Below are 15045 nucleotides of genomic sequence, written 5' to 3' on the forward strand. Positions count from 1 at the left end.
TGTTGCATGTTTCTAGCCTGGGCTTTAAGCAAACAAACTAACAGAGAAAAAATCAAGGGTAAATGTTAGTGCTTAGCCTGAGGGGGATCAGAATGGTTGTTTCATTATCATAGGATTAGGTTTGACAAGTTCATTTGTATCCCAACAGACAACAAGAGCATCCGCCGGAAGCGCAAAAAGCGCTACAACGGAAAGAAGAATAGGCCCAAAAGCTCTGGCAGTCAGTCAAGTGACACTTCAACCACCAGTGAAGTTGCAGATATGACAGCCGTGCTTCCAGATTCGGGAATAGCACCAACGACTAATCAGGATGGAATATTTGTAATGGATGACATAGAGTCCACAGACAAGGTTGGTAATTTTGTTCCCAGGAACCTTTTTGAGTAAGGTTAATTTTTTCTTTGATTTTATAATGGTAAGGTTGTATCATTTGCAGTGACAACTTGTTTTCAATTCCATATTACTGTACTAACAGAATGTGCTTTCTGAATGTACTACTTAGTTACACAGCTTCAACAGAAAACTGTAATTTGTTGATGTGATTAAGGATAGAAAGTATTTTTTTTTGTCTTGGTTTTGCTGGTTTAAAGTACAGCATTAAGTGCATTCATTTTATACTAGGAACTCTTGGCTATCTCTTGTATTGGTGTGTGGAAATAGTATAGAAATGCAAATGTCACAATCATACTGCAACTTAAAAATCTTACGTTTTGTACATAAATTGTAATAGTGCTAAATTTATTTCTATTGGCATTAATTTTTTAGCAACAAAATCCTTTTTTTTTCCATTAAAACTTTCCATGAACTTTTTATTTAGAAATATTAAAATTATTTATGTAGTTATATTGACATGGTGCTGCTCTTATTTTTACAAGTATTTAATTTTCAATTTGTGTTAGCGGTTTTCCATTAGGTTCAGCAATTAAATTTTTTTATAATTTTATAGTTTTTGAAAGTCTGTAGTCCCAGTACAGTAGTGATAAACAAACTTGCCAAAGGTTCCAAAGTCTGAACAGCAGCCCTATTTTAACTCTGTCAGTCTGCTCCAAGTTCCTGTACTTCCACCTCTCACATGGCACAGTCAACATCGATGCCGCTGCTCCGAGAAAAGTCCCGGGATGAGGTAGTCAGTGAGTGGAGTGGGGCAATGTCACGGTCCATGGGTCCTGATTTTCATCCGTTTAGTGATACAGATCTCAGCCCTCCTCCCAGGTAATTATTTTTTTCATTGACACAATTATGATTTGTGAAAATTCCCAGAAAAATGTGTTAAAACTACTGCTTACAGTAGAATAGTATTATGAATTTGTCAGTTGAGTTGAGTGGTGCCAATACTAAAAATGTCATGCCTTTAAATTTTTAGATTTGTTATGTTTAAAGCAACTGCATAAAAAGTAATGTTTTTGAAAGCTAATTGTAAGCAGTTTAGTACATATTTTTGTAAAAGCCATGACCTGGTACATTCTAGGTTTTGTCACGCATTTTGGATATGTTTGCCATCACAAAGCCTTGCATCTGAAAAGAAACCAAATGAAGAAATGCAACTTTCATTCACTTCATTTCAGATTCAAATCTTTGTGGTGTCAAGGTTATCTAAAGAGTGTGAAGAAATTGAGAAGTTAGAGGTCATTGTTGTGTTAAAATGCATATATATCTGGCAAAGTGACTGGTAGATTCTATCACTGTTAGTGTTGGACATTTTGATAACACATTTATGCAATGGATATAATATTTGTGGTGTTAAATAGTTGAGAGAAAAAAGTACAACAATGTTATTGACTGAATAGGTACTATTATTAACAGTTTGGAAGTTATGAGGGCATTGTATCTATAAATTTTTTATTTGAAAACTCCATAATATGTAGTATCTTTAGACTGTCTTCTTGTTCACTGTGTGCATCTTAAAGTGTGCCTTGTCACTTACCTTTATGTACAGAGACCAAATTTATATAAGCTTGAGTTGACATGTTATGGATATACATAAGGATTGTTTTATATTTTCAAACTGCATAACAAACTTTTTGGTACAGCCCATCAACCTCAAGACCCCCAACACCCATCAAATCTGACACAGAATATGAGGTTGAGAGGCAGAAGGCAGATTTTGCAGATGGCTCTAGCCAAACGGATGAAAATAAGTGGTACTGGACTTGGGGTGAATTGCCAACGCCACCGCCAAAGACGCCCACCAGATCAGGTAGTTTGTCGCTGAAATCTGATTCGGCAGCCCCAAATGCAGAGAAGAATGGGAAGACTTCCAAGGAGGAAGGTTAGTTTTGGTTTTTTTGCCACTTGGATGCGTCAGAAGGATTCCCACATTTTGTAAGGAAAGAAAGAGTTTTAGGCACCTTCGAAAGATCGAGATGTGGTTATGCTCTTAGGTGTTGTCTCAGTAGATAGTACAGGAAAGCTTTTTATCATTCATCGTCTCTTTAGTGTTTATATGTTGTGGTAAAGACGATGATGATAGTATGTAGTCACGTGCCTTTTGCGTTAGCAAGTCGAATGCTGTCCTTGTGTTTTTAGCGTTGCATCTATGTTTTTGTGAATGTGACACATCCTATTGAATGTTTTTTTTTTTTTTTTTTTTTTGTAACATGAATCAATGTGTTAATGAGGTGAGAATTTGAGAGAATTGCTGTTAATTTCCAGCACTTTCTGAACCACAGCAGAAAAAACTTTCAGATAGTGATTTTTTTCAAATTAGAGGGGGAAGCAGAGATTTTGCCTTAGCCTGATATTTGGTTTATTTACAACATAAAAGACAGTGGTGAATATTTACAATTAGACATTGAAATAATTAGTTAAGAGTGCATATGGGTGTTTGTAGTTAGTCGTGAGTGAAATTTGTTTTTGCAGTACTGTACTGTATTGTGTACTTTTATTCAGTGTTGTTTCATGTTGTGTAGGTTCTAAAATTTTTGTTTTGAACAGTTACACCTACATGAAGACAAGATTTGGAAATGTAACGTCCTTCATTAAATATTACTTTTTTTTAGCCAATGTGTAACTAAAATTCTTATTTGATATCAAAACATTACCAGTAGTCCCTCAGCAGAATGAAAGAGATTTTCTTTTCCAATCTTGCAGACAGTTCAGTAAACATTGTATTGGCCTTGGGTACTTTATGATTGACAGTACTGCATTATACTCATACTACTGTACATGCTTATGTAACCCAAGTGAAAAAGGGCTAACCCATTAAGGTTTATAGTTTAGGCTTTTCGTCCCAATTCCACTTATACATGCTAATGTCAAAATAACAGGAATGTATGGGCTTTAACACTAATCTACAACACTTGCTATCATCTAATTGAAGACAGGAATGTGTACACTAATGCCTGTTAAGTTTTCTTGTCTGCAGATTCTTATCATCATACTTAGTTGAAATATGGCTTTGGGAGGTGAGCAGGTCATATCCTTTTCCTTTTTTTGCATTATTGCCTTCCATCTCTCTCTCTCTCTCTCTCTCTCATGTAAATACTGTATTATTGATGGTTTTATTCAAGTGGGTAAGTATCATTAAGGAATACTGTGCAATTGATTTGCTCTCTACTTAAACAGTATGAGCATAATCCCAAAGGTATATCAGTTGTATTTTAGGTTAATTTAATGTTGGGTTGTCTTTATTTTTCTTAATGGGTTGTAGATAATTGGCTTTGTAAGTAAATACTAGGCTTTGAAGTATTTTGAGATTGAAAGATATGTGGGCTTGTTTTCCTTAGATGATGAGCGATCTGTGTTGGGCAGTATGTTTAGCTTCATGAGGGCAACCAAGAAAGCTCGCCATAATCCCGAAAGCGAAGGTATTTACCTTGATGATCTCAACTTGGAAGAGCTTGATCCTGAAGTGGCAGCATTGTATTTTCCACGTAGCTTCAAAGTTCCAGAAAAACAAGGCTACAACAGCAGTTTCCCATCGGGTATGAGTGTGACCTGGAAATGCTATTCTGTTGAACCTTTTTTCTTGTTTATCTTAAATGAAAACAGCTTCATATTTAGCAGGCAGATTTTGTTGAGGCTGCAGAAATAATTACAGATTACCTCTTGGTTGAACCTTGTCAGGGCAAGTGCTGGAAGAACACATACTTAGCTGGCCAGTCACTTTTTTTTCTTAACTGAATGGAGAGATGTAATCCTCTAACCTTTTACTATCACACTGAATTTGAGATGGGAGCAGTGTTTGAACATGAAACTGGAAAGAACAGAAAACACTGGACTTTATCTGCTGAGCAGGACACTTACGTGCAAAAGTATAGAAATGTATCATATTTGCATGATGTGTACTTTAGTGTAATTGGATGGTACACTTCATCTGTTATTTAATTTTTTCCCCTTAGCTGTTTGGTAACACTGATCTAACTGCCATGTACTAACTTAGGCGAGTGCCTTGCATTGCTCAGTGTAAGTTTGATTTTAACAGAGAGATGTAATGCCAGTGATGAAGACAAACTTACAGCATGTTTGCACTAACAGGGTTCTTCTGTAAAGAGAATGAAGACTTTAAGAATAAAAATTGCATCTAATACCCTTTTAGAGTAAATGCCATATTATATTTGTATTGCTAAACATAGCATGATATTCAGGGTAATCCATATGTATGAACGAATTTTAACTCTTTACTATGTATGATAATAGTTTGTAAGGGCATGCTCTATTGCTGTTTATTCTCTCATATTCTAGTTTGGCAATTTATTTTATAGTTATCATATTTTCTCCCAGTTGCTAACACTATATAGTGACTGAATTTTGTGTATTTTATAGTTTTGATAAAAAGAGTTTGGTAAAGCCTTTGGGCTATGGAATGTGTCATTTTTGCGTCAAATTTCAGGTGGCCTCAAGGATGATGACGCAGAGTCAGGGAATGGACCTTCCCTACCACAGTCACCACATAGTGTTGAAGGTGCCATTGGGGGACCCAAGCTGTGTAGTGATTCTGACTTTGAAGACTCTAGACACCCAATCTTTGATTATAAGTAAGTTAATTTCACAATACTCGCCCTCTACCCAATCTGGTTTGGGTAAATTTCTTGATGATACCTTGCATCTAACTTTTGAGGTAAACTAGAAATATACTGATTTATTTTAATTTGGGGTTATTAGAGTGATTATATTTACAGGGATTAATATCTCATTCTTCCTGAAGTCATTATATGGTTGTTTACTTATTGTATTTTTATCTTTTATTGTATTGTTGCAAGTCTGTGAATGAGTTGTGTACAGTCCAACTTTTAAAAATTATTTTGAGAGGTTAGCATTCTTTGATTTGTCTTTGAGGCAGATAGAGTTCCTGTAATACTTGAATGAATTTCTGAAAGCTCTAATATATGCAATTAATATTTGACACCTCTCATTATTTCCACAGAGGTTATGATGACATTGCATTCTCGCTTTGCGGACGTTTGCATGAATATGAAGGGGACTTTCCTGAGAGTTTGTTCTTGCAAAGTATTGTCACATACGATGACTTCATTGAAAACCCTCAGATTCTCGACAACCCCAACCTGGTTATCAGGTATGGGGGCAAGTACCTTAACTGGATGACAGCATCTCCACAGATCCTGTCACTGGTTCTCTTCCAGCGACCAGTTCCTCAGGTAAGATGCACTCGCTGACATTTATGAAAAGCTTTTTGTGCTGGATCGTAGAGATTAGTGGGACTTGATCTATATTTTGTAATTAGTAAATCTGTTGCCCTTTATTCATATGTAATGAAAGTGTGTACATTTTGTAGCAAATTTTACTGATTTTTCAGAAATTAGCCAATCAGCTCTATAAGGAACATATGCCAAAGAAAGAGATAAGGAAAAGATCCGAATCCAAAGGTTATTCGTGGTTCTCATGGAGGCGTAACAACCAAGCTGAATCAGAAGAGATGGAAAAGAAAGAAGACAATGCATCTGAGAAGACTGAAGGTGCTGAAATAGCAAGAGAGGTAAGAAGTCATACAATTTTCTGGTTTTTCAAATTATGCTCCTTGGTTCCCTGGTACTTCTCAGCTATACTTTGCTTAAGTAAATCCTGAAAATTGTGGGTCTGCCTTCCAGTATTCAAGGCTCTTGTTTGTTGGGTAATTACATTTTTGTACTTGTCCCTTCATTGTCAAAGTGATATATGTGAAATTATGTTTTTGAGTTTTGTAATAGTGTATGTGTAAGCAGAGTAGATTATGCAAGTTAGGAATGTGTTTCATGCTATACGGTGAGTTCTGTGCCAGCTATTGTGTATGTTGGTTGATGCATGAAATCCAGTTTTTCATAATGAAGCAGATTTACCCAAGTAGTCAAAGGGTCTGTGAAGTGGAGGGGAAGGTTGTACAATTTACAAACATTAAAGTTGAGGGAAGCACTGTTTTCAGGCCATCTTTTAAACTTTGAAGATAAGTTGATCAGTTTTTTTTTTTTTTTTTTTCTCTCAACTTAATCCCTATTTGGTAATGGGTATCATTTGGTTCACTACCTCTTAAACTGTGGACTGCTGGTTGATCATTGCTAGGCTTCTATGGTATGTTGAAAGATGGGTACTTGATAACTGTAAAGCAAGTAGGGTTTGGAAGATGATGACTTAGCTTCCAATTTGGTTTTGTGTGCGCGTGTCTGTGTGATGGGCAACTGGTAACTATTGGTTAGCTAAAGTTATTTGTTCAAGTTGAAATCTTACTTGACAGTGGTTGTTGGTTTTTATGTAAGGATAACGTAGGTATGATACTGTAAGTAAATTTTCATTAATGCTTGTGCTTTAGGAATTTATTGCATTTACTCCTATGGGTATGTATATAATTTTATTTGTAAGGTGAACTCTTACACACAATGTTATGGTTGCTAACAGTGTTGAAACACTGTCAAAGGTTTATGCACAAATTGGTGACATCAGAAGTCTCTCATGTCTTATGCCCTATAATGGCACTCTTGTATATAAGGATCATATGGGATTTATGCACACTGAAAAGCTTGAGGAATTCTTGAGTAACAGTAAAATCTTCATTATACATTCTATTGATGTTTGACCCGTAGGTGTTAGATTTGTATTGTGGAAGTTTTAAGGCAGGTTTGTGTTAATTTTGTGAAACAAGTCATACTGTGAAGTAATTGGGGCTTCGTTTTCATTAGTGGGTCATGGCATTTGGTTTGTCATTGTTAGTTTAGGCATATTTTATGTTACACGGATTTTGAGGAGATTTAGATGTATGTTGTAATTTAGATCATTCAAGTTATGGGATATTTTGTGAACATTGTGAAGAAAGTAATTTTGTGTGTTGTAAAGTGGTGTGTTGTTTTAATTTACTTTTTGTGGAAAGCAATTTTTTTTTTCAGGATGTAAAATGTGTCATCTTTAAAAATGTACACTTAACTTGAAGTGCTGTACAAAGCTTTAGTTTTTTTTTTTAAGATATAAATTCTTGATTTTTATTAAAGATGTAAAATGCACTGAGGAGTTTGCCATTAAAATATGGTCCTTTAATTATAAAGAAATGGTGTGGACCAATGAATGTGAAAAATTCAGTGAAGCATGAAGATAATTAACTGAAGATGATAGTTCCTTGTTGGACGAGTCGGTAGAGTTCTCAGCTAGCACGCTGCTAGTCCCGAGTTTGAGTCTCCGGCCGGCCAATGAAGAATTAGAGAAATTTATTTCTCGGTATAATGTGGTTCGGATTCCACAGTAAACTGTAGGTCCTGTTGCTAGGTAACCAGTTGGTTCTTAGTCACATAAAATAAGCCTAATCCTTCGGGCCAGCCCTAGGAGAGCTGTTAATCTGCTCACTGGTCTGGTTAAACTAAGGTATACTTAACTGAAGATGATAGTGTTCTTGTAGTATAATTTATGATTTTTTTATTTTTGTACCTTTCACAAACCACAGATCATTGGAATGTGGAATCTGTGTTTGTGTAAAGGTATTTGCTCTAGCCTTAATAATAGTTATTTATAAGTTACTACAGTATTGGTGTTCAGTTGCTATTGCTCTTTCTAGGTTTACTTCTAAGAGCTAGGCTGTCTATACTGTAGAAACATTTTGATTTGATTATTACCTCTTGGCATAACTAGTGGGCTGAAATTCTCATTCTACTTCGCTCATATGACCTTAATGAAGGGTAGTGTATTTGAAAGAAAACAACTATGAAAAAATGTTTTACTTTTCCGTATCATGTAGAGATTAAGGGCATTGTTAGCTAGGGGTTTATTTCTGTGGTTTTGTTTGAGAATTCCCATTTAAAATAAAAAAACAAACCTGAGGCTTCTTTTATCTTTCCAGTATTGTAATGTTCTAATTCACTGTAGCTTTCATTAGATTTTTATTCATTACAATTTAAATAGCTAGTAATGACACTGCTTGATTCTCAACACTTCTAAATATCAGTATTTTACAATGCTTATCATTTTGTAAACTTACATTAGGATTCCAGCTTGCATAGTTACTATACACTTTTGAATGAAAAAAAAAGGTAACTAATTTTTATGTAAATAGCGATAGCTTGCTATTTTGAAGATTCTCTCTCTCTTTCTCTCGGCTACATCTGAAAAATTCTGTTTTATACAATTCCAGATGCGTTCCACGATCCCTGTCTCCCTCTCTCTCCCAATATTATTCAGTACTGAGGTATTTATGTCAGTACTTATTAAGTTTACAACATTTACCTATTTATTTTTGTCTTGAAAGCCTAACTGCCGAGTGGTTGGTAATTTCAAATCCTTCTCCTGTACACCCCATAAGGCACATAGCTTCTAAGCATTTGAGTGCCTAGTTTTAGTTCTCCTCAATCTGTATTTTCCATTTCCCTTGTTCATTGCTTTAAGTTACAGCAGTGACCAAATAATCTTTATTTTAGTCTACTTTTATATGCATTTTGCCCAATTAAATAGTTGTTTTGCCATGCTGTGTGCTTACGTGGCCTTGGACCCAAACAGTTCAATAGAAAGGTGTTAACAGATTGGCTGCTTTTGTGAAGCAAAAACATTTTATTGCATCTTTTTGCCCTTTTTTCTGGTGTTCTGTGACTTAGTTCTTATATTATTTATGGGTAAAATAGTGGATATACTGTAATAGAATAGCAGGAATTTCTTTACTAGTAGCGTTAGTGAGATTCAACTTGCATTATTTTTTGAAGTTTTCAAATGAGAACCTAGCTATATACTCTTTGTGCTCAGTTTAGGAATGGCTTAGTCTTGAAGGACAATTTAAGAGCTCCTAAAACACTTGAAACACTTTGCTGCAGTTTGCAGTTGATGCATATTTTAGGACAATATTGTACTTGTCATTCAAAAAAATTGACAAAAGTATTGTAGAAAATTTAGTGTAATCAGATTTATTCAAAGAAAAAAAGGCATGGAAGAGAAAAATTATATGCAGATTGCATACAGAATTCAAATTTGTTTGGTATGACCCAGCAGCATGATTTTTTTTGCTTTAATGAGAAATATATTTTGATGATTGCATGGTCTTTTTGTTGCTTCCGATATTTTCAAATACTGTAAGTGAATTTATGTTTAGGCACAGCAATAAATAGATAGGAGTACTCTATAAGATTTGTGTTGAAATGTTACAGTATGTATTTTTTCTTAGTTTTCAACTTGTAAAAGTAAAGTGGACATAAGCAAATTTTCATTTTTTTATGCAATTTTAGCTTATTGTAGACTGCGTCACTAGTTCTTGTTTCGAATTAATTTTTACAAAATTTCATATCTCCACTGGTTTGAGCCAATTGGTAGCAACTTTTTTGAGACGATATGGCATTTCATACCAAGAATTGCTGTTATACTTGTTCCTTCTGTAGTTGTTACTCATTCTCGAATACTTCCTTAATTTTCAAAGTTATGCTGAAGTACAGATAATTTTTGGTGTCACCTACTCAGGAGGTAATCTTATCTCTCTGTGCTTTACTCTCAGCCATCTTGGTTGTTTAGCATACTGATATCTTATGGCTGATAGTTCTTGAGAGAATAATTATAAGCATATTCCTGTCTTTTCACAGCACATGCAAGAGGCTGTTGGTTCTGCCAAGCAAGGGAGTAGCAGTGATCCAAATGTTATTGAAGTAACAGCAGCTGAAACCCAAACCAGCTTACCTGGTACACCAAAGAAAAAGGGACTTCATGACAGGAGACCAGGTACTGATTCTTCAGAGTCTGAGGACCAAGAGGAATTGAAAGAAAGGCAGCCATCTGGAGAACGTTACAAGAAGAGTCTGAGGTTAACATCCGATCAGATTGTAAGTTTTTTTTTTTTTTTATTCCCCACTTGCCCAGTTTTAATGGTTTCTAGAAATACTGTATGGCAGAATTGCATTTGTTTCGATGGATAAGATAAATAGATATGCAATATGTACATTGATTCTCTTGCAGTAGAAGCAAACTTTTAAATTACACTGGTTGAAATTTCATAAACTCCTAGGATGTTATGCATATTTGGGTAAAATACATTAAAAGTAGTGGACAGATACATTTTACTTAATAGTTTTTACCTGTTACCTGAGAATGTGCAGTTTTATTGTTGTAGAAAAATTGTGTTTTGGCAGTATTCACAGGGATGTAGTCGAACCAGTATATTCAAGTAAATGTGGTCTATATTTTATGACTCTTTTTCACAAACTTATCTTTATTCTTTAAGGCTAAGCTCAATCTCCGTGAAGGCAGCAATGAGGCGTTGTTCTCAGTGACAACAGCATACCAGGGTACTACTAGATGCAAGTGTCATATTTTCCTATGGAATCATGATGCCAAGATTGTTGTATCTGATATTGATGGTACCATAACCAAATCAGATGTCCTGGGTCATCTACTGCCTATCCTTGGCAAAGACTGGGCTCAGAGTGGCGTAGCTCAGCTCTTCACGAAGATCAAGAATAACGGATACCACTTCCTTTACCTTTCAGCCAGAGCTATTGGTGAGTGGCAGTTATTTATATAAAAAATTTTGCGTTGAAGTTTCAAACCTATGATTTTCTTCATTCAACAGACAGACAAGGCACTACTTTTTTTTGTATTTTATTTTCATCTTGTTTTAATTGCAGGGCAAGCTAGGATTACTCGTGACTACCTAAGATCCATCAAGCAAGGGGATCTCTCCTTGCCAGACGGGCCTCTTCTTTTGAATCCTACCTCACTTGTTCAGGCCTTCCACCGTGAAGTGATAGAGAAGAAGCCTGAGGAATTCAAAATTTCTTGTCTCAGAGATATTCAGGCTCTGTTTGCACCCGAGAGAAATCCATTCTACTCAGGATATGGAAATAGGATTAATGTAAGTGAAATTTTGTGTTCATTGTCAGTTCTGTATTATGATAATTGTAAGTAATTTAACTAAAATATAGTGCTGCTAGTTATTTTTGAGATATAATCTCTTGTTACTGTTTGTAAGGAGGGTTCATCCAATAAATTGAAAAATAAAAAAATTTTGAAATATAAAATTTATAAGTGTAATAATTCTTATAGGAAACATGTAATCCATCAGTAGATAATTTTTTTTTTTATTTATTTATTTTTTTTTTTTTTTAAGGATGTCTGGGCATATCGTGCTGTTGGCATCCCTATTTCCCGCATATTCACCATAAATCATCGGGGAGAATTGAAGCATGAACTGACACAAACATTCCAGTCCTCGTAAGTGGTTATTTTGTTTTTGTTACATTTGTCCTTTCATTATAAACTAAATGTAAAAATTCTCAGTCTTACTCCTGTATATACTCCTAATGTTTGACATCCTAAATTTTCACAGTATACATATAGTATACTGTACTTTGTAGCCTTGCAGAGGCTTTGGTGGCTTTATATCTCTCTAGTTTTATTTTTATAAACAAAATGCTATAACCTGGAAGAATGGCTAAACTGTTTAAACTGATTTGCTGCGTATCTTTACAGTTATGTTCGTCAAAGCAAAGTAGTTGATGAGATATTTCCTCCCATTGAGAAGACAATGGTTCCTAGAAATCTCATTAACTTTATGTACAGTGATAGTGAATGCGATGAAAGTGACACCAGTGACATGTTCTTAGATGATAATATTGACAGTGATTGGGAAGGATTCCCCACTGGTATAGATTTAATCTCTCTAGGATCGTAAGCTGAGAGGCCCCATTTTGGGGATAAAATAAACTTGAAAAATTAATAAGTGAAACATTTCGTAAAGAATGTTTCCCAAAAGTAAAGAACGTACAAATATGCATGAAAGGAATAAGGTACTAGCAGAAACAGAGGAATTCTTAAAAACCAGGCCCTCTTCGAATTGGATGACTCCTTGATTGCTATCGTCAGGAAGGTTAGAGAAGCTTTTCATCTGCATAATGTGCTCACTTAAGCAGAGTAAGAGTCTGATGTGTGGCGCAGCCAGTTTTAATAACTCCTTGAGCTTGCATTGCATTGTTCTTTTAGCCTTCTGGGTGCCAGAAGTTTTCCTCAGATGTTGTGCTGCATCCTGGCGTTCTGTTATGCCTTGGAATCCTAGTACATTATTTTCACTAGAGCTTCTTTCTTAAACTTCCCCTTGCTCATATTTTGAAAAGACACTTGAGTATGCTAGATTTTATTTCTTGCAAGTGCTGATAGTTTTATTGCCTGTGGCATTTTACAAACATATGTCAAGGAATTGTGTCCCTCTTCCTGATTTGGCAGTATCTTGACAACCTTTTCCTCCCCTGGTCTTGAGAAATTGTTGGCATATGAACAGCGGATAGTTGGATCCCTCCAAAGCTAGAGAAATATTAGCGTATGGATAATAAATGTACAGTTTAAGGATCATAGCCACAAAGGATTTGAGAGATTATGAAATGGGGAGAAATGTTGGGATGAAGTATAACATCAACTGCATATTGTCCTATCAAAGAATCTGCTTCTTCATCTTGAACACTACTAACGTGAAATGCCTTGCAGAACTCATGTTACTAATGTTGTTGTCTACATTTACAGCATGCATCTGGGAATGGATTATTATGGTTTCTGTCGAAGTACTAACCTTGTGACTTGTCATCATTGTTGATTGTGCCTTGTTAAGTGTAACCTTTAGGATCTTGGGAAAACAAGATTCAAATTTACATTTTTTCGGAGTTAAGGCATCAGTTTGGACTGAACAGATACGGATTAGCAGCACATGAATTCTGAGACTATTAAAATTCAGTTTACACTTGAAAACAATTTCCTTTCTGAATTCAGGTAGCATAGTTTTAGAATGCAGCTGTTCAGGGAGACTTGTTTTCACAATAGAGTTTTCTCCATGTTCAACAGTTGTGTTATGATGTACAGGGATTTCTGCTGTTGCTAAAGCCTTGGTATGTATTTTACTAAGGTAACCCTTTAGTACTTAAAAAAAAATCAACTAGGTGATCATTACACATCAGTGTGGTTTTGACTATTTTTGGTTTATGTTGGTTGGGAGTACATACTGTAATAGTCATTGTTGATTTTGTTCTGTGTAGTATAGGGGGAGCAGTACATATTGTGTTGTGTACCATTCACTGTAGGTAATGGTTCATTGCAGTATCTTCCTGGGCTGCATTGTTTTATCCCTCCCAGTCTCATTCCATTTAGGTGTGTAACCTCTCAGAGTTTTGCTTCATTCATATGCTGAACTTATTACCCTCATGAATGAATTTCTCTGGGCCAGTCCCACAAGTTTCAATTTAACCAAATGGTCTGATTAAATGGAAAATTAGAATAGGGAATTATAAGCCAACACCAAGTCTTCTGGTTAGCCTGTGTTTATCATGATTAAGTTCCTCACTTTAACCTTTGACCTACATTTCCTTGATAAAGGTACATATTGGTGACATCATGGCTAATTTGATTTTTCTTGGCAATAAATTTAATTCATAGAAAATGTTGTGATGGATCCTCCATTTTAATGGAGTGTTATGAAAAGAAACCTCACCAGCTGTGTTATATTACACGAAGTAAACTGTGACTTTGGAATTGCCCCCTAATTTGTGTTTGCCTGACATTGGTGGTACTAGGTTCAGCTCAGTTTATGTTCCTGCCTCTCAAACCACAAAAGATTCCAAATTTTTTGGTCACATGATCTAAATGGTTTGAAGCTTGAAATTAAGAACATGGATGGCATGGTTTCAGAAAGCTTGTAGCTTGTGCTGCCAACTATCTTCATGTGTATGGTTATCTTTACAGTGGGAACTGTCTTATGTGAATTGTAATGGTGGTGATTAACCTCTGCATTATTTGTCCCCTTTCCATGAGGTTTTTGCACTGAACATTCTCTGGGATTTTCCATCCTAACACCATTTTCAAGTTCACTTATGTTTATAACATCTTAAAAACTTGGAAGAAAGTCATGTCAAGTGAGTTTTTAATAATTACATCAGTCAAGAAGTTATTACAGATCTCTGCATTACCTGCTAACTACATGTAATATATGTGGGCAGTTACTTAGTGTAACAGTTTTCATGTTGAAAACTGGTATTTAATTTATTCCAGCTGCTGTAACAAGGAAACAATTTAGGTTAATGGTGCACAGGACAGCGTGTACACTTCATAAATTGTTTTCACTGTGTATGTATTCCATTTATATTACCAGTTTTGTCAGACTGTTAGAATTTAGCTTTAGTTACAAGTGGTTTAGGCAGTTCATGATGGCCTCAAAGTGGGTATTTTTACCTACAAAGCCCCCCCTCCCCTCTTCCAAGGTTATTGAATAGTCACAACAGTTTGTGAAATTTAAAAAAATATTTGGGGTTTTCTCTCTGGTATTTTAGTGTTAAGAAATGGTTTTTTTCTTTTTTTGCTGCCAGGTTGATAACAGCAAGGATTGGTTTTTTGAGATTTGAAGGAGGTGAATTTGTTAAGAAAGAGGGATTGTTGATAGCGTTGGGATGCTGCGTTAAGTAGTAGCCCCTAACTTTTCGCCTGGCCAGTCACATGTGAATAGAGAGCACTGCATTAAGTAGTGTCCCCTAACTTTTCGCCTGGCCAGTCACATGTGAATAGAGAGCACTGCATTAAGTAGTGTCCCCTAACTTTTCGCCTGGCACATGTGAATAGAGAGCACTGCATTAAGTAGTGTCCCCAACTTTTCGCCTGGCCAGTCACATGTGAATAGAGAGCACTGCA

At 35.6% G+C, this 15045-nt stretch overlaps 1 protein-coding gene across 50 annotated transcripts in view; it reads left to right on the forward strand.

The window, feature by feature from the left end:
* The window catches only part of Lpin (phosphatidate phosphatase LPIN), a 134587-nt gene that overhangs the window by 114172 nt on the left and 5370 nt on the right, over positions 1-15045 (forward strand). For 7 of the 50 annotated variants that reach the window (XM_067117878.1, XM_067117881.1, XM_067117882.1 and 4 more), the window contains 11 exons: positions 149-351; positions 1082-1212; positions 2031-2269; positions 3726-3923; positions 4832-4976; positions 5366-5597; positions 5756-5935; positions 9972-10208; positions 10607-10883; positions 11010-11236; positions 11492-11595. In XM_067117878.1, coding sequence (XP_066973979.1) covers positions 149-351; positions 1082-1212; positions 2031-2269; positions 3726-3923; positions 4832-4976; positions 5366-5597; positions 5756-5935; positions 9972-10208; positions 10607-10883; positions 11010-11236; positions 11492-11595 — 2173 coding nt within the window. Of the gene's footprint in view, positions 1-148; positions 352-1039; positions 1213-2030; positions 2270-3725; positions 3924-4831; positions 4977-5365; positions 5598-5755; positions 5936-8545; positions 8600-9971; positions 10209-10606; positions 10884-11009; positions 11237-11491; positions 11596-11853; positions 12295-15045 lie in introns of all 50 variants that reach the window. The other 43 variants (XM_067117849.1, XM_067117851.1, XM_067117853.1 and 40 more) reach the window with 20 other exon arrangements.

This window comes from Macrobrachium rosenbergii, chromosome 15 (assembly GCF_040412425.1).
Source record: "Macrobrachium rosenbergii isolate ZJJX-2024 chromosome 15, ASM4041242v1, whole genome shotgun sequence".
Lineage (NCBI taxonomy): Eukaryota > Metazoa > Arthropoda > Malacostraca > Decapoda > Palaemonidae > Macrobrachium > Macrobrachium rosenbergii.